This window comes from Colletotrichum graminicola (genome assembly GCF_000149035.1).
Source record: "Colletotrichum graminicola M1.001 genomic scaffold supercont1.79, whole genome shotgun sequence".
Taxonomy (NCBI): domain Eukaryota; kingdom Fungi; phylum Ascomycota; class Sordariomycetes; order Glomerellales; family Glomerellaceae; genus Colletotrichum; species Colletotrichum graminicola.
In genome coordinates, this window is record NW_007361083.1 from 3,149 (window position 1) to 28,677 (window position 25,529).

The window sequence follows — 25,529 nt, forward strand, 5'->3', positions numbered from 1 at the left end:
CTACTATTATTAGTTATATTACTACTTATGATAGTATTATTATTAGAAGAAGGAATATAAATTAATTTTCTATAATTACTATATCTCTAGTCTAGAAGGCCTTTTTCTTCTGAAAATTATATACTTTATATATATTTACTTTATTATTTAAAATAATAGCCTTAATAGCCTTATTATCTAGTTTCTTTATCTTAAGATCCTGATTCTTATAGTAACAGATAGATCTAAAAGTAACTAGGTTATTTATATTAGGCTTTTCTTTATTTACTATCTTATAAGGGGTTTTATAATTTATAGACTTATAAGGAGTAATATTATATAGATTTATTACTGTTAGAGCAGCTTTACCCTATAGATATAGAGGTAAATTAGCTCTTAATAATAAAGCTCTTATTTTATTAGTTATAGTCCTTATAACTCTTTTAATAATACTATTAGGTTTATAAGTATAAGGCACCTTTATATTATAATTAATACTATTTATTATATAAGTATAATTTATTAGATTATTATTAAATTTAGAGCCTCTATCTATATTAAAGTTCTTTATTTTATTCTTATTAATATTCTTAATATTTATATACTTTAATATAGCTTTATTTACTTCTTCTGCTTCTTTAGATTGTAATAATGTTATAGAAGCTTCTCTAGAGGTCTTTTCTAAGAATATTATAAACTATTTATATTTATTATAGGTAGGAGGGGTTATAGGGCCACATAGATCACTTGCTACCTTTTCTAGGTAATTATATTACTTTTTATTATTATCTAATATTTTATTTACCTTAGTAGTAAAATTTACTTTTAAACAGACTTTATAGTTATATTCTAAAGGTATTTCTATATTATTAGTTATATTAGTATTAATTTCTAAAGCTTTTATAACCTATAGACTTACATAGCTAAGTCTATTATGCTACTTTATATAATTATCTTGTTCTATATTTTTAACCTTATTAAAGGTATATTTCTTTCTATTAGTAGAGGTATTCTTAATAGTATTTATATAGTTATTAGGTTCTATATTAAGAGCCTGTAGATCCTTCTTTTTATATGTTTTTATATTAAGGAAAAATAGGTTATCTTTAAATACCCCTTTATAAAGTGTACTATTATCTTTTATATTTATTAAGGTAACTGTTTTATCCTAAAATAAAGAAGTAATATTTAGCTTTCTAAGACTATTTTAGCTTAATAGGTTAATACCTAACTGTAGTATATAGAAACAGTTTTTTAATATATATATATTATTAGTAGATAATCTACTCTTAGACAGTTCTATAGTAATATCTTCTATAAGGGTTATCTTCTATTATTTTGCTTCTCCCTAATTTACTATTTTATTTATAGTTTTAGTATTTATAAATAAGGATTTATTAGATATAATATTTATAGTTATAGCAGTATTAAGGCAAAATATATTCTTATTTATATCTATAATAGGTCTATCTATATTACCTATTGTATATATATTAGAAGAGTTATTTTTATAAAATATAGAAGGGTTATTACTTACTATATCTTTAAAGTTTAGATCTTTGTCTTCTAGGCTACCTATTTCTAGGTTTTCCTCTTTATTAATATCTAGGTTTTCCTCTTTATTAATATCTATATCTAGCGTAATATTAGCTGTTTCTTCTTCTTCCTCTTTATTAGATAGGGTTTCCTCTATAAGGGCCCTTCTAGCTAATAAAGCCTTCTGTTTTCTTTCTAGTTATAACCTTTTAAGGTTAGACCTTTCTTTATAGATTTTATATATCTCTTTTCTATCTATAGGTTTATTTATAGGCTTTTTTTAGCCCTTTAGAGCCTTATTTAGATATAAGAAAAGGTAATCTGCTACTTTATGGCTTTTTAGCTTATAGTAGGTATAGTATAATCCTTTCTGCTTTTTCTAGGGCTTTTTATTTAACCCTTTTGTATATAGTATAGTATTAGGCTTCCTTTTTGCTTTATTTATTAGATTTATAAAAAGAGAATTAAGATTATAGGCTTCTAGATCCTTTTATAAAGCTTAAGTAATATTAGTAATAAAACTATTATAGCTCTTATCTAGGCTATTTAAAATCTAAGCTATTATAACCTATTTAGGTAAAGTAATAGATTTTAAAGCTAGGTTATCTATAAGCTCTTTAACCTTATTAAGGTAGGCTTCTATAGAATTAAAGGAATCTAAAGAGGTATTAAAGAATTCTTTATAGGTAAGATATTTATTAGTAAATCCTATAGGCTTATATAGATCCTTTAGCTTTTTCTAAGCTTTAAATCCTAATTTAGAATCTTTTATAACCCTTAGAGGGCTATCCTTATAGAAAAGCTTTATATAGGCAAAAGCCTTAGAATTAGCCTTTATCTAAGTAGTAGTAGTAGGTACTATATCTAGAAAGTAGATATCTTTACTAATAAGTAAAGCCTTAAACCTAGTTGCCTAGGTAGAGTAATTCTAGCTGCTAGAAAGTGTAGGTATAGTAACTTTATCTATCTTTTTCTTATTTTATAGGTATCTTATAGAATTAGCTTAGAATTAATCGTTATAGTGGTTAGATAGAGATAGGGTTAGTATTGTTAGATTTGTGTTAAAAAGAGGATTTAAATAGTAGTAAAAGGTATTTGTTTAGATAAAGGTTAGTAATATTATAAGGATAAAGAAGATCTAGGTAGTATAGGTAGATATCTAGAGATTAACTCTAATAGATATCTTAGAAAGATATAAAGAAAAAAGTCTTATCTAGTCTTTATATTATAAAAGCTAGGCTTATAACTAATAAGAAATAATAGGTAGATTAGTAGGTTAACTAGATAGATAAGTAAATAGATAGGTAGAAAGATAGGTGTAGTTTTATTATGCTTAGAAGGCATAGAGAACTTAAATTCCTTAAGGGGATCTTCTCTCTATATATAATTAACTAACTTCTATATTTCTAGTAATATATATATTAACCTTTATATTATATTATACTTATTATACTATTATATAGATTTAAAACCTTATATTGTTATAGCTTGTTTTAAGCTAGTTACAGCCTGTTGCACTACTTGTTACAGCTTGTTACAGCATAATACGGTCTGTTTAATATCTAGTTTTATTTAAGTAGATATTTCTATTTTTAGTACCCTAAAGTAAATCTAGTTACTATTTATATATATCTACTTTTTATACTTCTTAGAGATAGAGTACTAGGGAGTAAATCTCTATAGGTCTATATCTAGAAGTAAAGGTTATATTAGATATCTTATATATATATAGTAGTGTTACTTTAAGGTTATAAATAAGGTTAAATTTAAGGTTATAATTTAAGGTTATAATTTATATAAGCTTTTATATCTAAGTAGTAATACCTCTCTTAGAGCTAATAGTATTTTAGTTACTATACTTAAAGCAGCCTAGCTATACTTATATTACTATATTACCTACTTATACTAAAGCTACCTAAGGCTAAAGTATTACCCCCTCCCCTTTTAATAAGTAAAGACTATAATAATCCCTAAGCCTAACTATAATATAAGCACTATAAAAAGATAAAGACCTATCTTTTTACTTTTTACCCTTAGTAAAGGTCTTAAGTAACTTATTACCTAAAGGCTAGCCTAGACTTATATCTAATAAGGGGTTTTATATCTCTAAGTTATAGGCACCCTCTCTAAACGCTTTACTATTAATATTATTATTACCCTTATATATAATATAAAAGTAGCTTTTACTTATAAAGAAGTAGCTACCTTAGTTACTTATAATATTTAAAGGGCTTTTAATACTACTTTACTAGACGTACTAAACTTCTAGCTTTAAGAATAGGGGTAGCCCCTTAACCTTATTAAGTAGGTAAGACACTTTACTAGCCTCTACTAGGCCTATATTTACTATAAAAGGATACTAACCTTTATAGCTTTACTTATATATAGCCTCTTATAAGGATCCTTTATCTTTTTAATCTTTTATTTTTTATATACTATACTTATTTATATAATAAGCCTTACTTTTACTTAGTTTAGGTATACTAATAACTATAGTATTTTATATATAGGTAAAACACTATAGTAAATAATAGTAGTAGTATAGGCTATCCTTAATAAAACACTTAAATATAGTGCCTACTAAGGTATTACCTTTAACCTTACTAAGACTAAAGTTATATACTTTAGCTACTAAATTAATAAGGACCCCCTTATACCTATAAGGTATAAATAAAGATATATTACTTCTAAGCTAGCTATAAGATAGCTTAAAATCTAGCTTAACTAGTTACTTTTATATAAGTCTTATATTAAGACTTATACTACTAAGGTATAGTTAGTAGTAAGACACCTAAGAGGCCTTAATAAGGTCTATAGAGGCGCCTTCTTAGCTACTATATAAAAAGCGCTTTATATAATTATTATACTAAAGGCTTTATATATAGTAAAAGTCTAGTATTTAGGCCTAGATAAGGCTACTACTAAGAAGTCTAATAGTAGCTTTACCTAAGTATAATATAGCCTAAAAGACTAGCTATTAAAGATTTAAGTAGCTATTAATATAAGTATTTATAGCTACTTACTAGTATAGTAGACTACACTACTAGCTACCTTATATTAAGAATTTAGTATCTTACTAGTTAAACTTTTACTAAATACTTATTAACTTTACTACTTTCTCTAATTAAGGACCTTTAACTTATACTACCTATTTACTTAATATACTATAACCTATAAGAACTAAAGCTTTAAAAGTATTACTTTTTACCTTATTATCCTTATAGACACTACTAGTATACTACTTATATTCTTATAACCTTTTCTCTACTTAAGGCTTTACCTTACTATATAATAAGAAAAGTTAGCTAAAAAAGAGGCTACTACTACTTACTTAGCCTAAGTTAAATCCCTCTTACTTACTTATATTTTAGCTTATATAAATAGCTTATAAATATTAGAATTTAACACTAAATATAGCTATATAGTCTACTATAATAACACTTTAGTCTATATTAACTATTATAAACTACTAAATACTAAGGTGTATAACACTAAGGCTAAGGGGGCTACTACTAGGCTTATAGTAATACTAAAAGTTATATTAGCTTTACCTAACACTATAGGTATCTTAGTCTGCCTAAATAACTATATAGTTATTTAATACCTTAATAGTGCCCCCCTTAGTTCCTTATAGCCTACTTTCCTTAAGTTTTAGTGCCTAGTTAGCCTTAGCTTAATCCTAGTAGATATATAATAGTCTTTAGGGTATATAAATATCTAAGGTAATAATATAGTAGATTACCTTACTAAGTGTAACTTTACTATAAAACCCTTAAACTTATATTTCTACTTACTTATAATTAGCTATATTAAGCACTAAGTCTACTTTAATATTACTTATACTTTCTCTTAGTAGTAGTATTTTATATACCCCTCTTATTACTAAGACACTAGGCTTTAGACCCTTAATACCTCCCTTAGGCCTATACTTAAGCTTTACCTCCCCTATAAAGTACTTTACTATCTCCTTATAGCCTAAATAGGCTATAAAGATTTTATAGCTTATTATAACTACTTTATTTACCTTAATATAAAGCGTTACTACTACTATAAGTTCTTAAAAAGCCTAAAATATCTAATTTACTATTACTATATAAAGCCTAAGTTATTTTAGTTTAGTATAAGTATATAAATTAGTAAGAATTAGGCTACTTTTATTAAAATAATACTAAAAAATAATATATTTACTTAGGCCTTTAGTAAATAGTAAGACTAGCTAGCTACCTTTTAGTTAACTTTATAAAAAAACCTAGTAGTATATAACCTTATAGCTATCTCTAGCTAAGAGATACCTCTTAATTTAATTTAGTACTATTATAAGTTACCTCTAACTATTAGCTAGCTAAGGTCCTCCCTTATATATATACTTCTCTCTATATCTTATACTCTCCTTATATCTCTTTATATCTCCCTACTGCTTAGGACGCTCTTACCTTATAATATATACTTACCCTTACGACCTAGAACACCTACTATCTCCCCCCTCCTACTAGATAATAACTTCTCTATATAGTAATTACCTAGTGCTTACTACTTTAGATATATCTTTAGGAGAGAAATACTAATTTTTAGGCGTATAATAAGGGATTTATACTGTTAAGCGGGGACGTTGTTCTGCCTAAGATCCCCTGGCAGGGGGACCTTGGGCTATAGCAGGAAAGATAGATTAGCAGCGGGCGCCTTGTGCCACGTAGATTGGACCTGTTAGGCGTTTAAATAATATCATCATCATCATCATCATCAGCAGGTTGGCCTCAGACGGCGAAGACTTCAAAGCCTGCAATACAACGGACCCAACCCTTGCAGAGAAACGTGCAACCCCGGTAGGCCCGCCCTAATGGAGATATTTCACGGACGTAATACGGCCCCTCTTGGTCTTCCGCACGGGCTCCATGGCAGGCGAGCCGCGAAAGGAAAGAAAAAAGTCTTCGACGGCTTGTAGTGTTGCCGCAGTGGCTAGTGGCGGGTTTTGCTCGGCTTTGCGAGAAGAAAAATTCTTTTGCATTCATCTGAATGTCCTTGGCAATCCACCGTTTTACATAAGAGTTCTTCGCTTATGTTTCTGGATCGAGCAAAAGGCTCCGCAAGGAACCGCCGGACTGATCTCTTAGCGCGGCTCAAACGAGCAATGCGAAGCTTCTTTTACGGCATCGAAACTTGGTCAATACGCCCTCCGCAATATCCCCCATGAAGGACAGTCCAAAGAAGGCCCTGTAAGAGACCACGCAATTCAGAAATTACTGGGCCTTTTGACATCAATGACACAAAACTATTAGATCTTATCAGCGTAGAAATGCGTTCCCCCCGGTATTTTGCAGACCCGTACGGAATTCTTGTTATCTGTCGCCCGTGGGGGCGAGATCATTCTGTGGAGGAGGCCCGGCTTCCACCGGGCAAGCTACTGACGACAGCCTCTTTTCAACGATGCCTCCAGTCCATCCACGGCCATGTGGAACCTGATTCATCTGACTCGTACCTTGGGATGACTGTTAAAAAGTAAGTAACGTCAGACGCGTCTTGTCTGTCTGCCTCCTCGAGTGCTTCGTTTACTCGTTGGCTTCTTTACCTCCCCAAACTCTTCTCGATCCAACGTCGTCCACCAATCAGTTTCCAAACTCTGCCGCGGTTGAATCGAGCCTCCTCCCACCATGTCCAACGGTACCTCCACCACGATCAGCTCTGGTCACCACAAGGAGCCCAAGAGCAAAGATAGCTCGGATGCCGAGATGGGCCAGTCTCCTGATCCTTGGCCCGCGAACGACAACACCATGCTCGGCGAGACGAGCGATGAGATGAATGACGCTCGCCTGAAGCAGATCGCGGCTCAGGGCAGCGCTCACTTCCACCGCTTGGGCTGGAAGCGCCTGGCCATTGTGACCATCGTGGAAGCTGTCGCGCTCGGTGCGCTCAGCTTGCCTTCCGCCTATCACACACTCGGCATGTTCCCTGGTGTTTTCCTTACCATCACCATTGGGATGCTCTCCATCTTCACCAGCTACCTCGTTGGTCAAGTCAAGCTGGCCCACCATCACGTTGCCAACTACGCCGAAGCCGGCAGACTCTTGTTTGGCCGTTACGGACGTGTCGGATACGAATTGTTCGGAGCCGCTCTTGTCCTCGAGCTTGTCATGGTTGTGGGGTCGCACGCCCTTACCGGAAGCATCGCACTGCTAGATATCAATGGCGGCCATGTCTGCTCCATTGTATTCTCCGCCGTGTCGGCCATCATCCTCCTGATCCTCGCCATCCCGCCCTCCTTCACCGAAGTAGCTATCCTCGGTTACATCGACTTCGTCTCCATCGTCGCTGCCATTGGAATCACCGTCATCGCCACGGGGATTCAGGCCGACCATGCTCCGGGCGGTCTTTCGGCTGTCGAATGGTCTGCTTGGCCCAAGGAAGGGGTTTCCTTCTCCGAGGCCTTTGTTGCCGTCAGCAACATCATCTTCGCCTTCAGTTTTGCCATTGGTCAATTCTCTTTCATGGATGAGATGCATACCCCTACCGATTACATGAAGTCCATGTGGGCGTCGGGCGTAATCCAGATCATCATCTACACAGTCACCGGCGCCCTGTGCTACGCTTTCATCGGTCCCTCGGTCCAGTCGCCGGCTCTTCTCTCGGCCGGACCTCTGATTTCCAAGATTGCCTTTGGAGTTGCCATCCCGGTCATCTTCATCTCCGGTTCGATCAACTCGACTGTTGCCCTCCGATACATCCACGGCCGCATGTACAAGAACTCGCATCTCAAGTATATCAACACCCCAATGGGCTGGGCCAGCTGGATCATCCTCGTTGTAATCTTCACCATCGTCGCTTGGGTCATTGCCGAGGCCATTCCCATCTTCTCCGACCTGCTTTCACTAGCTTCGGCCCTGTTCGTTTCGGGCTTCTCGTTCTACATCCCTGCCATCATGTGGTTTGCAATCCTCTGCAAGGGCAAGTGGTTCGCCCGCGAGAACATCCTCATCAGCCTTGGAAGTATTCTGGCCTTCATTGTCGGCGCTGTGGTTTTGGTTGCCGGCACCTACTCGACGATTGTTGATATTGTAAGTTCCAGCTTAATCCCTGACACCAGTCCCTCGTTTACTAACCAATGGATGCCAGATTGACGAAACAACCACTGGCAGTGCTCATAAGCCATTTGCTTGCCGATCTTAGATTGTGGCATATTGTATATTATACTTGATTACTAGTTCTGGAGGGTCTTTTTGGACTGATCATGAGATACCCATTGTCAAAATCATTGCTTGCAGGAGAGCAACGTGGATGTGCTTCGTCTATGTATACGGTGACAGGCGCAGGTTCGAAGTCATTGCGTTGCAATGAGGACTTGTGGAGGTATTTCGGCAGCACTCTGAGAGGCTAATGCCGGACGTTCATCAACGTCTATCTTCAAGGCACACCTTGGTAGTGTTACGTGGCACACTGTCGCTCAGCATGAGTCAGCGGTGAGCCAGTCGGTATGTAGCACCTCAGCCGCACCTGTAACGAGTGTCATTCTGGCACGAGTGAGTTCCCCGGATTTCTTATTGTGGGATCAGCTCGAGACCGGTTATGTCAGCTTGGGGGTTGGAATTGAGCTAACTGATTGGGAACCGGCGTCTAGTTCCCATCTGGCCATGGCTTTGGCCTCGCATACACCTCACCGACTCAAATCTCAGTCAAATCCCCTAGTGAGTTGTCCTTCGGCCTTCATCCGTCTCAAAACGTGCCTGAAGCCTGTTAGGCATATGATCCATGAACCCCCACCTCCACATTCCTCCGAGACCGAACCTCGGTTGGCGTCGGCACCACGCTAAAACCCGACGCGGCGCCAACGTGACAATCCAACGGGGCTAGATTTCAAGCATCTCCAGGTCCGACAAAACTCTACGCGATTACTTATCACATTGACCTTATAAGTAACAGTGTAGCTTCGTCCAATATTTGTGTGATAAGAGCAGGGGCAGTCCGGCATATCAGCTGAAAATAGTACCGAACATGTCCGACTCAGCGATGGCCGCCACGCTGCAGGAGCAGGTCGCGGTAGACGACTTGGGTTCAGACCAGTTCGTCAGTCGCGCGAACCCAGCCCGTATGGGAAACGCGGCAAACATCGCCTACGGAGGTTGCACCATCGGCATCGGTGTCCAGGCAGCATGCAGTACCGTGCCGGCGAACTACCTCCTCTACTCGACCACGGGCAACTACTTGGGCCCGGCCTTGACGGACCGCAAACTCAAATGTTCGGTCCGCAGAGTCCGCGACACAAGGACCTTCGCCACCCGGCTCGTCGAGATCAGCCAAGACCAAGACGACGGCAAGTCGAGGTTGTGCATGATCATGCTTGCCGACTTCCAAGTGAAGGAGGAGAAGTCTCTTTTCGTATACTCAGCACCGCCATCCATGTCCTATTCGTCCCCCGAGAAGTGCCCCGCCGTGGAGGAGCGGACAAAAGACTTGGTGCGAAGGGGAATCGTGACAGAAAACATGGTCAAGCTATACATGGCTTCTTTCGGTTTAAACGAGCGCTTCTTGGAGACCCGTGGCGTACCAGAGACCGTTGGCCCGAACAACCTCTTGGGCATCGCAAAGAAGGCAAAGACGCCCCAGGACGACCTGCACCTCACTTCCAAGACATCTGCCGATTGGTTCCGTTGTCGGCATTCCATGGGACGTCTCCAGGACCAGCTTGCTGGTCTTGCTTTTGTCTTGGACGGGGCTCTGTCTTTCGTTCCCCTGACACACAGCAACATGTTCCTTGACGACGCAGGCCCTTGCTCTTCGCTCGACTTTGCCCTGAGATTCTTCACGGGTGATGTCGACATGGCAAAGTGGCACATGAGAGAGATGAAGACCATCACAGGCAACGACGGGCGGACCTATACCGAAGCTCGGCTCTGGGATAGAGAGGGGCATATGGTTGCAATCATGAATCAGCAGTCCATCATGCGGCCCCCGAAAGGGTTGACTCGAGCATCACTTTGAGATTGCCGTTATGTTTATGCTTTATCATGCGTTTACCGACTTTGTTCTGTAATGAATGTTTAGGGGAGACCTTCCTAGACTCATCGGATGACAACGATAATGTAGAGAGATGCTATCCAACGCATATAGAACTTGTATGCTATTCACAGTCTCCGGTTTCAGGTTGTTCGATGTTTTGAGAACAGCTCCGATTAGATTTAGACATTGATTGAGGGGGCATACCGACCTCTGGAACCTGTGCAGACTTACAAGACCATGTGATTGAATTTGATCGGGCTGTGAAAGAGAAGTCAAGTCTGAATGCAATCTAGCGTTCCTCCAATTGGACTACTTTATTGGGAAGCAACACGCCCCTGCCGTGAAGGAGCCTTGAATTTAGTGCCTTGGGAGATACCCGTTGCCATGATACTACAAAGGATACCTGATGTACTGACATATTGCATGGTCACATGGCAGCCGAGACTATACTGCCTAGAAGGCAAAATGTATTATGAGTTTGTCCCCTGCCCATATTACCTATGTATCATGTTCGTACATGCCTTGGCGTCGTCAAACCATGCACCCCATATACTTTTCCAATCCCGGACTCCCTTGACCTCAAACGCCAACACACACACACACACACACTCTCTCTCTCTCTCTCTCCCTCCCTCCCCCTCTCTCTCACACACACACTCTCTCCCCCCCTCTCTCTCCCCCCCACCCCTCCCCCCTCTCTCTCTGTGAAGCCTGTAGTGGCTTCACACTTTCGTTAAAACATTATACGTTAAACAATCCTCCCCCATTACATAAGGCGGGAAGATGCAAGGAAAGAAACACATCCAAAAGACATGTCGAGTCATGAAGTCCTGAACACAGGCAAGGCTCACTTAGTCGGACTTGCCACAGGTACCGAAGCCGGCCTGGCATCCTGTACCGCAGTGATCCGTCGTGGCGCCGCACCAGCCGTACTGGGAGCAGCACGTCGCGCCAGGCTCCTGGATGCACGACGTGCCTCCTTGAGTGGTACCACAGCGGCCGTTGGTGCTCAATGGCGGAGGCAGCGGCGTGCCGGTGGTCGCCGCTGCGGAGCTTGTGCGGGACGAGGTGGCGACGGTCGCGGGAGCGGAAGACGACCAAGTCGAAGGCCTGGCTGGCGTTATCTGACAGTTCCCATAGAGGGGCTGGCACGCCGCCCCGCAGTGGTCGGCGGTGTTTCCGCACCAGCCGGCAGCTGAACAGCAGGTCGCGCCGGGCTCGCTGATGCAGGTGGTGCTGCCGAAGTTGGGTCCGCAACGACCGTCCTTGGACGGGCTCAGACTGCCGGTGGGACTAGTCACGCCGGATGTGCTGGTAGTGGTGCGGGAGGAGGTGACGGTGCTTCCGGTGCTGCTTGGGGGCGGCGTGTTCCCGACGGAGCGGTACCAATTCTCTGCGGGGTCATTGAGGCATTCGCCGACGGTGACAGAACGGAATCCATTACGAAAGAGGGACTCGAGCATGTGGTCGGTCAGGTTGTATACAGTCTGATAGACGGGGTCATGCTCGATCTGGAGCCACTTGGTGGTCGCGGGAGACATGCCCTCAACCTTGCTGTCCCAGATGTCCTTGGAGGTTTCGATCAGGGCGGGACTGTCGTGCAGGTAACCCTCGGTGTCGAGGTTGAAGTATGTGATGTGGTAACCGAGGTCATTCAGGTAGCCCTCACAGGTGGCATCGCAGGCCGAGTAAGGGGGCCTGTAAGGCATATTAGCTTGATGACAATATCGCAGAGTAGGCATGCCAGTTTACCTCATGTAAGTGGGGAAGTAGCCCAGGAGGTCGGCGAACGCAATCTCGTTGTATACCATCTGGTTACGAAACTTCTCCGCGCTCACGGTTGTGAGTCGCTGGTGAGACCAGGTGTGGCTGGCAATCTGATGGCCTTCGGCAACCATGCGCTGTGGCAGAGTTAATCAACGTACGTGAACGGTTATAGAAGCAGCAGCAAGCAAACCTTGATGAGGGCCGGCCATGGGGTGGCCGGGTCATTGATCTTGCCCTTGCCCAAGTTGTTACCCGTAATGTAGAAGGTAGCCTTGGCATTGTACGCCTATATACCCATTAGCACAGATCATCAACTGCCAGTTGCAGGGTGCGTACCTTGAGCTTGTTCAAGAGATCCTCGGTGTAGATGTACGGCCCGTCATCAAAGGTGAGCGCGATGTCGCCGTACTGCTCACAGTGATAGATGGCCTGGCCATATGGAACCGCTCCGATCTTGGGCCGGGCAATATTAGCCGTGTCCGGCCCAGCGGGACGGATGTTGGCATCACATGCCGGGCCGTACTCAATCATGCAGGACGGCGCGGAGCAGTAGAGGTACCCTTGGCCACACCATCTGTCTCAACGTTAGTATTCTGTAGTCCTGAAGCACACAAGCCAAATGCAACAACGTACCCCGCACTGGAACAGCAGTACCCGTCATCGCAGACGTGATTGTCGAAGTTGGGGCCGCAACGGCCAACGGACTGACGCTTCTCCAACTCGGAAGCCTCACGAACAGGCTCAATATGGGCGGCGCGGCGCTTAACTTGGCGACGGGCTGAAGTGAAATCCTGCAGAGCCTGTCTTCCCGCCATAATGTTGGGGAGTGGCAGCCCATCGCCGCCGTGAGCGCCGTGAGCGGCAGCCAGACCCCAGCTGGCAGCGAGAGCAAAGGTGGCGAGAAGCATGGTGATCGAAAGGGCAGCAAAAGAAGACCAATGTATGCACAAGGAGGATGTGAGTGTTATCAAACGAACGCTTGTCCCCCGGGCCAAAGCAAAAGGAGCTTAACGAGTGGAATATGGCAGGGCAAGACTAAATCAAGAAGAGGCCGAGCCAAATAGGAACAGAGGTAACGACAGCAGCAGGCAGGGAAGAAGGCATGTACTGCTTTTGACGACTTACACTTGGGGGGGGGGGGGGGGGGGGGCAACAAGACGGACGGTACGGCTCGGGGCCGGGAAATTTGTGATATAACAGTGAGTTATGTCGATCGGCCAGTTACAGCTATACACAGCTGGGGACTATAAGCTGGAAATACGGCTCTGGCCAGGTGTGAGCGATGTGCTGCATGTCGGGCCAATCCACCAGTTGCCCCATCCATCTCAGATGGTGGAGTCTGGCTGTGGAGTAGCTAGCGGCGCAGATCAGTTCAGGCTTAGGGCAGCAGACATATTGGCCAGGCCATGTGATGCGCCAGGTGTTTGTAGCGGACAGACGTGCATGGAAAGACGTCCTGTACTGTCCGAAGTAGGGTGCCTCAGTGATCTGTCGTTTCCTGGCCGTCTTGGCCTCCTGTTCTCTCGGCCTCCAATACGAGCTCCAGAGGGCTACGAATCTTAGGCAGTGAGCGAAAAGCAACGACAGTGTGGCGCGGCAAGGAGACATGGGCTAGTTTCGAGCACAACAGCTGAACTATATTCAGAACGGCGAACGCTTGAAGCCGACAGCCGGGATTGGCTCCGCCATTCGGCCTGTGAGCCATTTGGCACGCCACTCGGCGTATAGAGTCCAATTCAGGCACGTCGACTAATTCAGGTATATCTAAGAAGCGATCCGTGACAGGCTGCTGTCTTGAAGGCACCAGAGCCCAGGAGCCTATACATGTGTGCCAAGGACCAGCGGCGCTGACATGATTGATCTCGTACATGACTCTATCGTTTGCCTGGTCTGGGAAGTGGTGTACGAAAGAAGCTCGATCGAGACATGAGTCGAAGACGAATGTGGCCGGGGATGGATTCCGAACCCGGGCGACGGTCAGCTTTTGCGGGGACGCTGGAGGGCATGAAGCATGAACTCCCGAAAAGAAACAATTGGTAATATAAGGACCCTGGTGTGAAAATTTTCCTTCCTGGTGCCGCATTGTTCCTTGCCTGGCGGTCGGTACCTTGCCTTTGCATGGCATCGCAGGTCTGTCGAGGAACAGCGCGGTGACTGACAATGGCGTGATGGGATTGAAGACTGCATGGTCCCAAGTTGGGCCTGTCACCCCGTCGACCCATGGGTTGACCGTTTCTTGACGAGTGGCAGTCACCAGTGTGGGCTGACTGCTGAAGACAGAGCCGATTCCGGTGATAATCTTCGGGTTCTCCGACTGTAGTCGTTCATTCCATGAAGGTGAGACTGTAAGGATGGTTGATGGCATGCATTCAGAGTTTGTATCAATGAGAGATCGAAGGGCTAGGTAGGTTGCTGTGACAGAGGCGTGAGGGCAGTGACGCGATATGAGAGTGAGAAAGTGGATGAGCGGACATGGTGAGAATGTGAGTGAGCGATCGAGCGTAATGAGCCGGGGAGGGGTGTGTATCTGCTCACCGAAGCGGCTTCTGACAATATGCATAAATTCAAAATACACACCATGTCACAATGGGTGGAAACACCCTGTCGCCCCTTTATCGTCATAAACCTCCATATCTGTTACCAACGGTAAGTTGTATGTTACCGAGCATAAGCAGAGAAATGCTACATCATACATGGCAAGCAGACAAGCGCCTAAGAGAAGGATTACTTACAGCATCTGCCACGTCTTATGGCCGCCCCTCGCCTGCCGAAATATTGGCTTGGCGTCCATTTCGATATGCGCCTAGGTGCCGTTGAAAGATGCCTATTCCCACCTGTAAGCATGTTGTACGTGTACTTCTTAGGTGCCCCCAGGATCGGTACATACCACCCAACAGCCGGTGGCAGCATCCAGGGGGCCCGGTGGTGCAAGCCTGTCCGTGATTTTCTCCGTCACTCTCCTCGAAGCAACCGGCCCATCGTTGCTGACTGCCTTGTGGAGACCACCGCCATCGTGTTCTCGACCGTGTCCTCTCTCCCTTCATGGTCCCAAAAAGGGGCATCGCGTCGGCAAAGGAACAGATGCCGGGCTGATGGCGACATCCACCGCTTTTGCAGGTACCTTTTAGGCATCCAAGTGCTCCAGTGTCGTGCAGACACGGGTTTGCCCAGACTTTCGGAGCAGCCAACCACATCCCCCGTTGCACTAAGTTGAAGTCTTCTGGTTTGCCTGCCACGTTTCTCTCATTCGCGCTTCACAAATCCATCGTGATTCCCGCTGGCACCACGAGGCAACTGCAAGCTTGCTATTGAAGGCTTGGGCCTCCTCCCTAAGGATTGCTCGCTTCGCTGGTTGCTGGTGGTCATCCACTCACACGCCCCCCGCGACGCACGGCTTATGCTGCATTACGACCCAGAAGGAGCTATGCGCATCTCGTCGTATTCGGTCGTTGTACGGATACACTAGCACAGAGCATCACGTACTCTTGGGTGGAAACGTTTCCTCTCATGGGTAAAAGAAGAAGGAAAGAAAAACCCCTGCCTCAGCTCCGTCGCCCGGCAGTTTCTTGTTCAGTCATGGGACTCGTGCCAAGAAAGCTGGAATATCTACCTAGCCATGACAATGGTATCAAGGGGGAACGGTGTCCCGGTAATACGGCTGAGGTGTCCCCCTTCGGTAAGTCCTCCCCGCTGGCATTGGCAGACCGTCACGTCATGGTTGAGACACCCCAGCCTCTTCCCAAGACATGCCTTTGCTTTGTCGAGGAAAGCGGGCGGTCGTGATGCATGATGTGTCTTGCTTGACTGCTTGCTAGGCTCTGGAAAGAGAATACCCGAGAACATTTTAATTTCATCCCACCAGCTGGATGGCAATATGCCGGCGAATCGCGTTAAGGCGTTCCAATGGCCCATTGATTCCCCGTCAGCTCCCCCAGAACTCCACCGAACTCCACCCCTGCACGAACTCTGCTGGATGAATGACTGTTTGTTGCGAAAGATTGATACCTCGGGCGCAGTTTACCAGAGGGGAGATGCATGCCTGCCTGTCCGGTAAGCTTCCCCAGGTGGACCTGAGAGCCCGCTCTCCGCCCCACTGTGATCCGGGGAATTCAAACCGTGGTCGCCCGGGAGAAGCGCGGTGATCCAAGACAATTCGCATCGTTGCGTGGCCGGTGGGCTACGATCCTACAAGCCCCCTTTTTGTTGGCCCAGATCTACGATACGATCCCTCTCCACGCGGCAAGGAAAACCGTTGCTGACTCAGGGGCCTAGTGTGTCGGAGTTTGAGCGCGATTAGGGTGAGAACGAGAGCGAGAAAAGCAAAGTGAAAGTGCGTGGGCGGGTTTGTGCGCCAGCTCGAAAGCCATCAGACTAGTCTAGGGAGGTACCTAGGGGTGTTAGTCATCATTTCGCTGCGCTAAAAACCCCTTGCTCAGGGGGGTGTTTAGCTCAACGCAATGACTAAGACACCCGGATAGTCTAGCGCCGACGGTGCTGGCACAGAGGCTTGGTCACCCCTGTTCGAACGCTCCTCGACGACCCGAACGGCCTTGATACGGTGTCCTTGGCAGCGAGTTCGTCTCTTCCTTACGGCGGAAGTCATGAAGCTCTCAACTGGTGAGAGAGATGCAACAAACAGAGGCATCTGGAAGGTAAGGGAGGCACAGCACAGCTAGTGTTATGCTTAGGTTCTCTGCATCCCTGGAAGTTGGGATGAACTCATGCCTGGATCCTTGGCCAAGACAGTTCGTCAAAGACACGTGCTGAAAGAGTTCAGCATGAGTGGCGAAGCGTTCGCCGCATAACCCACCGAATGCGTCGGTATTATATGCTTCATCGCGAAGTGGCCAGCTGCGAAAAGTTGGCTAAGACAGCAAAGCCATCGCTTCATCCGGTGCGGCCCTACAGAGAGCAACGCCTCGACTTCAGCTGCCATCTCGCAGCGCCACGATTTCTGTTTGTGGCATCGACTTCGCACAGCTTGCCGTGTTTCGCCGTCCGTCCGTTGCTCGTGAGCTGGAGGTGTGGCAGCCACACGTCGCGCCTCAGGCGTCCTTGGTGCATGAGACTCACTAATACGGTCCATACGCTAGGCGGTTTGTCGAGTCAGAGTCTGCCGTGAGTGGCCGATGGCACGTAGAAGGGCAAACTATCGACATCTTTGCTCGACATGTCTATCAATATTGATGCACAACGATGGAATGAATCCATAATGGCGTTTGCAGAGTATTCTGTTGACTAAATTGGATGCTTTAGGGAAGAGTGTATTATATGCTTTATGATGTACTTGGTATATATGCTTCATACGTCGTTTCATGGAGCCCACCACACCTATACATTACATTAAATTGAGAAAGAAAACAACCAAGGCGTCCAAAACAGCCACATGCGTTCCCAGCACGTCGAGAGATGTCACCATCCGCTCATCTCCAGTGCCGTCTGTACAAGATGTCTCCAGTATGTGCGAATTCTCCAGCTCTCTCGAGATATGTATGTGATAATGGCGATCGGTGGCCGTGTGCTGTGTGTCATGTGTGCAAAAAGTGAATGAACCAATCCCTAACCCCTCCTTTTTCTTTTTTCAGCCCGCCTCGCTCAGAAAACCCGCATGCTTCTCTCATCCCCACCACATTCGTCTGGCTGACGAGTCTAGTGTGCCCAGTTTTTTCTCCTTAGCCTTAAACAGGTGAAAACGCCATGTCAATAACTGAAAAAATTTAGTAAGAAAGCGAAGAAATCGACGGCCGCTAGGACGCCGACATCGTATCTCCAAGTGAGATTCGGGGGAGGCGAGCGGCTGCAAACCCTCGCATCCACAAGAAACAGTTCTTAAAGAGTGCCACGGCCGCCCTCGGCGTCCATTTTCTCGTCGTCTCCCCCCTTGATGACCTCGCGGGTCTTGCCCCACTTGAAGTCGTCGGAATACACGAGCGAGTAGCCGAGGATGATCATGTTGAGGAACGGCGACGTGATCAGGTGGAAGAAATAGCCGACAAAGTATTGCATGCGCTCGAGCGTGTTTCTCGGCAGCCAGATACCGATGCAGAAAGTGTAGATCTGCGACATGCCTCAGTCAGCAATCGTTGTCTCAGTTGGCGCGAGCCTCTCGGCCAAGGGAGAGGGGGAGAGAGATGTAACACAAGAGAGAGAACTTACGTATCGGAACAGGAGAAGGGCGAACAACGACATGAATACCGGATCTTTGACCAACTCGTCACCACGGCGGGCGAGGATAATGATCAAAGCGATGACGGCGGCCATGATGAAAGGAGTGATGAACCAGGTCATGACGGCGACGATGGACTGGAGACGCTCGATGGGGATGATGCCGGGGCGGAAGATCATGACGAACTCGTTGGAGATGGAGCCGAGAGCCCAACGCTTGCGCTGCGACAGGAAGACCTTCCAGTCCTGGGGCACGATGGTGAAGGCCTTGGCGCGAAGGGCCTGAGCGGTCTGGCGTTTGGGGAAGAGCGAGAAGATGATGCTGGCATGGATCGAGTCCTCGGAGTAGTTGCCCATGATATGCTGCGTCATAAGGTCGTTGGGCTTGGGGCAGTATCCGAAACGATTGCGGAGGACCTCGTCACCGAAGGTGGCCTCGTCAATCTTGATCAGCTGGCAACATCCAGGGAGGCAGTTGACCTTGCCGGTGATGCGGGACTGGAACATGCGGCGGAGGCCCTGCGTCTGGGAGTACTCGACTGACTGATACAGCGACCAGAGACCCCAGTTCTTGCCGTCGTAGTCGACACAGACGTGTCCGCATACACCGACTAGCTTGGGGTTCTTACGAATCTCCTTCAACATCTCCCAGATACAGTACTCATCGAAGACGGTGTCGGCATCCATACCGACCAGATACTCGACGTTCTCGAGGCCCTGTGAGACAAAGGCGTTGCCGAGATGCTCAAACAGCTCGTTGCTGAACATGGTCATGACGTTGGCGGAGCGCTTCTGGAAGTGGTACAGGAACGAACGAGCGAAGCACAGACTATCACGCTTGCCCTGGTTGTAACGCTTGCCGACGAAGAGATAGGGGATGCCCTTGTAGTAGCCGGTCTGGATCTTGGTCGGCATGAACAGGCCGTCGCGAGCGCGGTAGCCGTTCTCGAAAAAGCGCGTGGGGCCGGGCTCGAGGATGTCCTGGAGAAGGTATTCCTGGGTGGTCTTCTCCATGCCGGCGCCCTTGACGTTGCCGTCGACGACGATGAAGATCATGCGCGGGTGTTCGTCAATATTCTTCTGCGCGACAAGGGAGTCCAGTGACCGCGTGAGCTCCTCAAACGTCTCGTTGTAGCAGGGAAGCAGCATGACCATCTTCTCAGGCGTTTCCGGCACCTTCTCCTTACGGCGGAAGCAGAAGAAGATGATCTTGAAGAGAAAGTGGCCGAGGATGAAGATGATCATGATGAACTGGAGAACGGTGTTGGAGCTGAGCAGAACCATGAAGAAGTAGTGGGCGACGTGGTACGTGAACGACACGTAGATGAGGGCAGCGTTAATGCAGAGCAGGCCGATGAGCAGACACCACTTCTGGAACTTCAACAGAGACTTTGATACCGTCTTCAGCTCCGAGTCAGAGTCCCATCTCGGTTTTGCCTCCTCTTGAGTAACAGACGACACAAAGGAGGCAGCGGATTCGCCACCACGAGATTGCCATGAGTGATGGCCAGAGCCTGGTGTGTTGGCACCGAAGGGCAGGTCTTCGACGTTGAAGCCAACGACAGACTACAAAGTCAGCACGAAGACAACGTAGGGAAGAGGATACTTCAACTTACCGAGCCCTGCGACTGGATTCTAGAACCAAAGGGTTGCGGGATAGAAAGGCTGCGATGGCTGCGAGCCGGGGTAGATACCCCCGAGAGGGGAGACAACGGAGGACGGCTGCTCTCCGCCATGGGAGGCTGAGAGGGAGGCGGGCGCATGGCGATTATTGAAGTATATGGATGGGAGTGAGAGGTGAGAGATTCCAACTGAAGGACCTCGACAACGACAGATAAGTATCCAGCAGACGCAACGAAGAGCGAGAGACGGTGGGCGAGAAGGGGGGATGGGAGATGCCAGGGATCTAATCAAGATCCTGAGAGTCGGGCCAACAACAAAACGAATGTGATGACTGCCGGAGGCAACAGAGTGAAGTTCCTGCCGAGGGAGGAGGGACTGAGGAGGGGAGAGAGGAGCGGAGGATGAATCTTTATTCCTGATGGAAGGGTTGACAGAATAAAAAGAGGGCCGGCATGGGGTAATAGAGGGTTGGATCAGCGCGGCGGACCTGGGCGCGAATTCGGAGCTAGCCTCACGAGGCGGAGGGTCCGACCAGCTGTCTGAGTCGGAACCAAAGCTTTTCTCAAGGTCAGGCAGGCAGGCAGACTAGGCCGTCGGAAGCTCGCTCGGGGGTGGGAAGGGTCCTCCAGGGTCCGCCGCCTTCAACAGATTGGACTTGCTTTCTGACGGGAACGACATGTGTTGATGTCTCGCACGTACGAACTATTGCCTACGTGCAGTTCTGGACTGGGTGGACAACGACAGATACACGCCTGGCATGGCGACAATGCCAGGACATCTGGCGTCAGCCGGGCAAGCATCATATGTGGGAGAGGCGAGCTCTTGCCCACTCAACCGGCCACGAGGTACATTCGAACGCCATCGGGTACCATGTCAGGAGGGTTTAAGAAAGGTCCAAAAGAAGCTTGGCCAGTCATTCCCGTTGTTGCCAAACGTGTGTGTGGTTGGCAAGTGGAGATGAGACAGCAAGCCCATGCTCGGGGGGCGGGAAGGGGGGGGGGGGAGAGAGAGGACTTCAGCAACACACGGAGGCGACTGCAGGTGAATGGATGGTTGACGGACTACGGTACGTCTGGCTGATGGCCGTTCACGCCCCCCCTCCCCCGGATTTGATGCCGGCCGCTTGGCATATGGCTATTCAACCCTCGTTGTTTAGCAGATTCGGTCGAGTGCGAGGACACCATGATGGCTAGAGACAAACCAGGGTTCATTCTAGTCAGCTCGACCATCACATACATGCCAATCATAGTCATGTTGAACGGAACGAGATTCTTCTCATAGGACGGGCTCCAAACGAAGACAGCGAGGCGTAGAAACAAAAGAAAACAACAACACATTCGGGAACAGGAAGAAACCAGTACGCACACAAACAACGGATGGCGTCCGGAGATGGCGCAGAACGAAATGCACGGCCGATTATCCTCGCAAGGCGGGAGCCGCTCGCTAGGCAAGACAAGCGGAACGGCGTCGACTTGGTTGAGCGGGACAAGGTCACAATCCAGGCCCTTGGCTTAGCGCCGTGGTGATAAGAAGACCCCTGTCCAATATACATGTCAGTTTCAACTTCAGGACACCGCTGCTTGGGAACGCACGTCGAATCGCGGCAGCTACAACAACCACACTACGAGAGATGGTTTATTTCGGGCGTGGATTAACAGCAGAGAGGGGGCCCACACGAAGTAGCCCGAACCAACCTTTTCCGGTAGTGTTCGCGGCTGATCCCCGCTTCAATAAACCTCCGTCCACGGAGGTGGTGGGGCCTAGGAAAGAAGAGCCGCAGAGAGAGAAAGCGCTTGATCGAGTTGGGCTGGACTTTTGCCTCGCCTTGCTAAGGGCAGACGTCCGAGGTAGACAGACGGGCAAACGGACGGCGCTGATACACCAATCTCTTTGCTCTGTCCGCAAAAACAAACTGCATGGAAGGATCCGAGAGGCGAGAAGAGCAGGTCAACATGTTGTGCTTCCTGCAGAAGTGAGCTGTAAATCGAACCAAGCTGGGTCAACCCTGTCGTGCCAAGCCCGTGTTTATGGATTCACAAGCTACACGAGCCAGCGAGAGGTTGTACAGTGCCTGCCCATGCACAGGGATGCCTCTAAACGCAAAAGTAAGCTTGAAATCGAACATCCGGTGAGCTAAACAGGGTTAGGGGAACGTTGCTGTCATCAGGCATACACGGGCGCTGTTTTCGTGCGAGCGACCGCTGCCTGTTATCCAATGCGCGCACGCTGACCGACAGCATCCGGGTATTCATACGCAGGGCAGTCCAGTCTCTGTGTGGTCGACCCAATCCTGCATCACTGTAGCCTGGCTGTATGTAACTTCGGACGACTGGAAGGACAGTGCGTGATGGGATGGCGTTGACTGAGCTGGACTCGACCACGACCGCTTGCCTCTTCTCAGCTGCAATATCTGCTCCATGAACGGTTCGTCCGAGAGTCACACGACGTGATCAGCCCCAGGGTAGGAAGCGAAATTCAAGGCCGATCAAGCAAGGTCAGGAAGGCCCCTTTTTGCGCTCTTTTCCTCATCTGGGTCTCGATTAATCTGCTTTGGGCAACCAGAAATTAAAGATTTTTTCTTTTCGGCTTTATCGAAGACCCCTGGGTAATAGATTCAGGTATCCCGCTCTCGAGACCTCTGCTGCCACCCGGCTGGGCAGATGTTTGGCGGTAGACCCAGAGAAGATTCCGCATGGGAATTGCGTGGGTATGGGAGTGGCCAGGCAGTCGACAGCCAGCCGCGGAAGAAGAAAGGCGTGGCGTTGATGCATCGTCACACCATCGATGGCAACGTCATGCATCAAGGCCAAGGATGAAAAGTCGTTTCCTCCGCGCCTCTCCCGGTCCCAAGTCTCAACCCCCCCCCCTTAGAAAAAAGAAATGTGTGACTATATGCAGATCGTGAGTGAGAGCGGAGGACGCACGAGAGAGTGGCGCCTAGAAGTCTGGAAATGGCTTACATGTCATTGCAATGAGGATGTGATGCGATTGGTGAGCGCGTTTGGTGGAGTGGTCGCAAGAATAGGTATGGGGAGGGGTATGCATTGTCGTTGGTGCTGTTAGGTAAATGTGATGGAGACTTTACTTGACTGGGAAAACGGGAACTGGGAACGCGGGGTTGCCGCACGCCCACCCCCCCCTAGTCGGATATATGATTATACTCGTTTACCCCGATAGTTTAAAGTGGATGGGTCAGGGATCCGGGGGGTTGGCTGTGTGGGTTGGTCGTCCTTGGCGGAAGCGGCCCCATATTTACACGTACTAAATAAGTACCTGTACGATTTGCGATATACCTAGGTACTGGGCTAAAAGCCCGGTGAGGGGTTAGAGTGACGCTAGACACGCAGAATCCCAGTTCCTGCGTTAGCCAGGGTCTAGTCTCCCAAGGCGACGCGCTCTTGGCAGCTTCCGAGGAGGGGGGGGCGTTCTCAAAGTTGAACAGGGGTCACTAAAGTCAATGGGAAAGTCGAAGTCGAGGGAAAAGCTAATGTACCTCGCAGTGTACGTACCTAGTAGGAGCAAGCAAGGGCGCTAGGAGATGGAGGCAGTTCATCCTAAGCCCGGCAGACCGTAACAACTCGCTCTTGTCGGCTTCACCCCCTCTTCATGACCTTACAATGGCCCGAGGCTTCATGAATGTGCACAGGTGGCTTTCGTGTATGCACCAGATCAGATCATGCCCGACAAGCGATTCACCAATCGATGCCTGACCATATGGCCATTGCAGCGGCCATCTGCTGGACGAGCCAGGATGGGTCATAGCAGCAGCAGCAGCAGCATCGAGCCTCCCCCGCGAAATGCTACGGTGCAGCGTCCCCTTTCTCCGCCCTGCAAGCGTAGTTTCTTTTTTCTTCTTTTTTTTTTCTTCTTTTGCTGCCCCTGAACCGGGTACCGTCGTCCAGTCTCCATTTGACCTAGTTCATTTCCGACCACACGCGCACTATGGCCCGTCATGCCTAAGCTTTGCCAACTTCAACGGGGGAGATTGAACGACGACACAAGGTCTGGCGTCCGAATCGCGACGGCTGGGGCGTTTGCCACTTCGGTAATCATCTTACTACCCATCTCGTCTCCCGCTCGACTCATTTGTTTCTTCGTCAGCAAGTGAACGCGCAAAGCTTTACAAGCCCTTGAGCTCTCTGCTTACTTGTGTCCTGGGTGCTTCTCGACCGGCTTGGCATAGTGGAGACGAGTTCTGGGTTATGCAATCGCATGGATATTTCGTCAGGTCATGGTTACGCAGAAGTAGCTGGTGCAGATCCAATGAATAATCCCATATCCATCACCCGTGGACGAGGCAAAAGGCTCGTCATACGTCGTAGCACAGCCACAAAAGAACAATTCCTTTTCTGTTCAGGGAGCCAATCACGGATAGTCGGAGCACGTCTTCCCCTCCTTCTTGGCGTGATGTGGTATAGTGGGATAGCGCTTGCTATGATGATATGTTCAGGCCTCGGTTCAACCACGGGCCGCCACGGGTAATTGCGTTTCGTCGGCACCGCTACCTACCTACACATGGCCAGGGGTTTCCCCCCCTCAGCCTCTCGTATTTCAAGGTTGGCAAACGGACACCAGCTCTTGTCGTTGAATTAACCACCTACCCAAGGCCATGGAATGGCTTCATCTGGTGAGACAGAGGAGGCTGCCGTTGAAATGTCGCAAACGCGGGATACGGGCTGAGACGTGTTGCACTTACTCCGTACCCAATTATGTATTATTATCCAGTTATTTGCTCCTCGTCCGGTCTTGCCCTTAGTTCCGCAATATCCCAACGTTTTGTTTCTCCTGCCGCGATGCGCAAAAGTCGCGTCAATTCCCATCGTATCTTGTCGGCCGTACGAGTAAACATCGTGAAGATAGGTGGACCTAGTAACTAGGTGGTGGTGTATCGATGTCGATAGCCTTGGCATTGTCGATGGAATAGAGCCCATCGATCCCATGGCCCGTCTGCCCGCCTGCCCGCCTACCCGTAAAAATCAAGCACAAGGCCGACAAGGTTTACAAACTTAACCGCTGATGTTCCTTGCCAAGTGATATTACTAAATTATATTGCAAATTGCATTGCAGAGGGGCGGATATATGCAAGATAGACACCCCAACTCCCCCACTGGCGTTCAATAGTGCGAAAATGGCGGTCGTTCGCAAGGTTAGACGCCAGGACGCCAACGGCAGTATCCGTAGCTTGGCCCAGCATATGTCGATCAATTGCAGATCCCGAAAAGCGATTGACATCCTGTTCCACAGTGGGCTGCAGAGCTTCCGCTGTAGCAATTATTTGTCAGTATTTCAAATCGTTCAACAATGTCCCCTACAAGCGGCGAACGGTGCCCATGCCCAGAAACACCGGTGCCAGGGGAGCGAAGGGAGAGCAGTCACGTACCAGTATCCATATTGTGAGCAGCAATTCTTTTCGCCGTAGTTTTTGCAGGTTGCTTTATACTGGCTGCCGCAAATCCCGTTGGTAGTATCAC

At 47.4% G+C, this 25,529-nt stretch overlaps 5 protein-coding genes across 5 annotated transcripts; 2 read left to right on the plus strand and 3 right to left on the minus strand.

Moving 5' to 3' along the window:
* Positions 1 to 7,163: 7,163 nt before the first annotated feature.
* Positions 7,164 to 8,676, plus strand: GLRG_11236 (transmembrane amino acid transporter; the record flags this gene model as incomplete). The annotated part of the gene is made up of 2 exons (XM_008101921.1): positions 7,164 to 8,564; positions 8,623 to 8,676. 2 exons carry the CDS (start codon positions 7,164 to 7,166, stop codon positions 8,674 to 8,676), a joined length of 1,455 nt encoding a protein of 484 aa, XP_008100112.1.
* Positions 8,677 to 9,498: 822 nt separating this feature from the next.
* Positions 9,499 to 10,485, plus strand: GLRG_11237 (acyl-CoA thioesterase II; the record flags this gene model as incomplete). Its single annotated transcript, XM_008101922.1, has 1 exon — positions 9,499 to 10,485. The coding sequence occupies one exon, from the start codon at positions 9,499 to 9,501 to the stop codon at positions 10,483 to 10,485; it is 987 nt and encodes a 328-aa protein (XP_008100113.1).
* An 869-nt stretch (positions 10,486 to 11,354) lies between these two features.
* Positions 11,355 to 13,178, minus strand: GLRG_11238 (polysaccharide deacetylase; the record flags this gene model as incomplete). Its single annotated transcript, XM_008101923.1, has 5 exons — positions 11,355 to 12,201; positions 12,256 to 12,404; positions 12,461 to 12,556; positions 12,607 to 12,844; positions 12,904 to 13,178. The coding sequence occupies 5 exons, from the start codon at positions 13,176 to 13,178 to the stop codon at positions 11,355 to 11,357; spliced, it is 1,605 nt and encodes a 534-aa protein (XP_008100114.1).
* A 1,839-nt stretch (positions 13,179 to 15,017) lies between these two features.
* GLRG_11239 (uncharacterized protein) lies at positions 15,018 to 15,314 on the minus strand (the record flags this gene model as incomplete). Its single annotated transcript, XM_008101924.1, has 2 exons — positions 15,018 to 15,094; positions 15,158 to 15,314. The coding sequence occupies 2 exons, from the start codon at positions 15,312 to 15,314 to the stop codon at positions 15,018 to 15,020; spliced, it is 234 nt and encodes a 77-aa protein (XP_008100115.1).
* Positions 15,315 to 18,099: 2,785 nt separating this feature from the next.
* Positions 18,100 to 19,933, minus strand: GLRG_11240 (glycosyltransferase family 2; the record flags this gene model as incomplete). The annotated part of the gene is made up of 3 exons (XM_008101925.1): positions 18,100 to 18,327; positions 18,427 to 19,836; positions 19,892 to 19,933. 3 exons carry the CDS (start codon positions 19,931 to 19,933, stop codon positions 18,100 to 18,102), a joined length of 1,680 nt encoding a protein of 559 aa, XP_008100116.1.
* Positions 19,934 to 25,529: the final 5,596 nt, after the last annotated feature.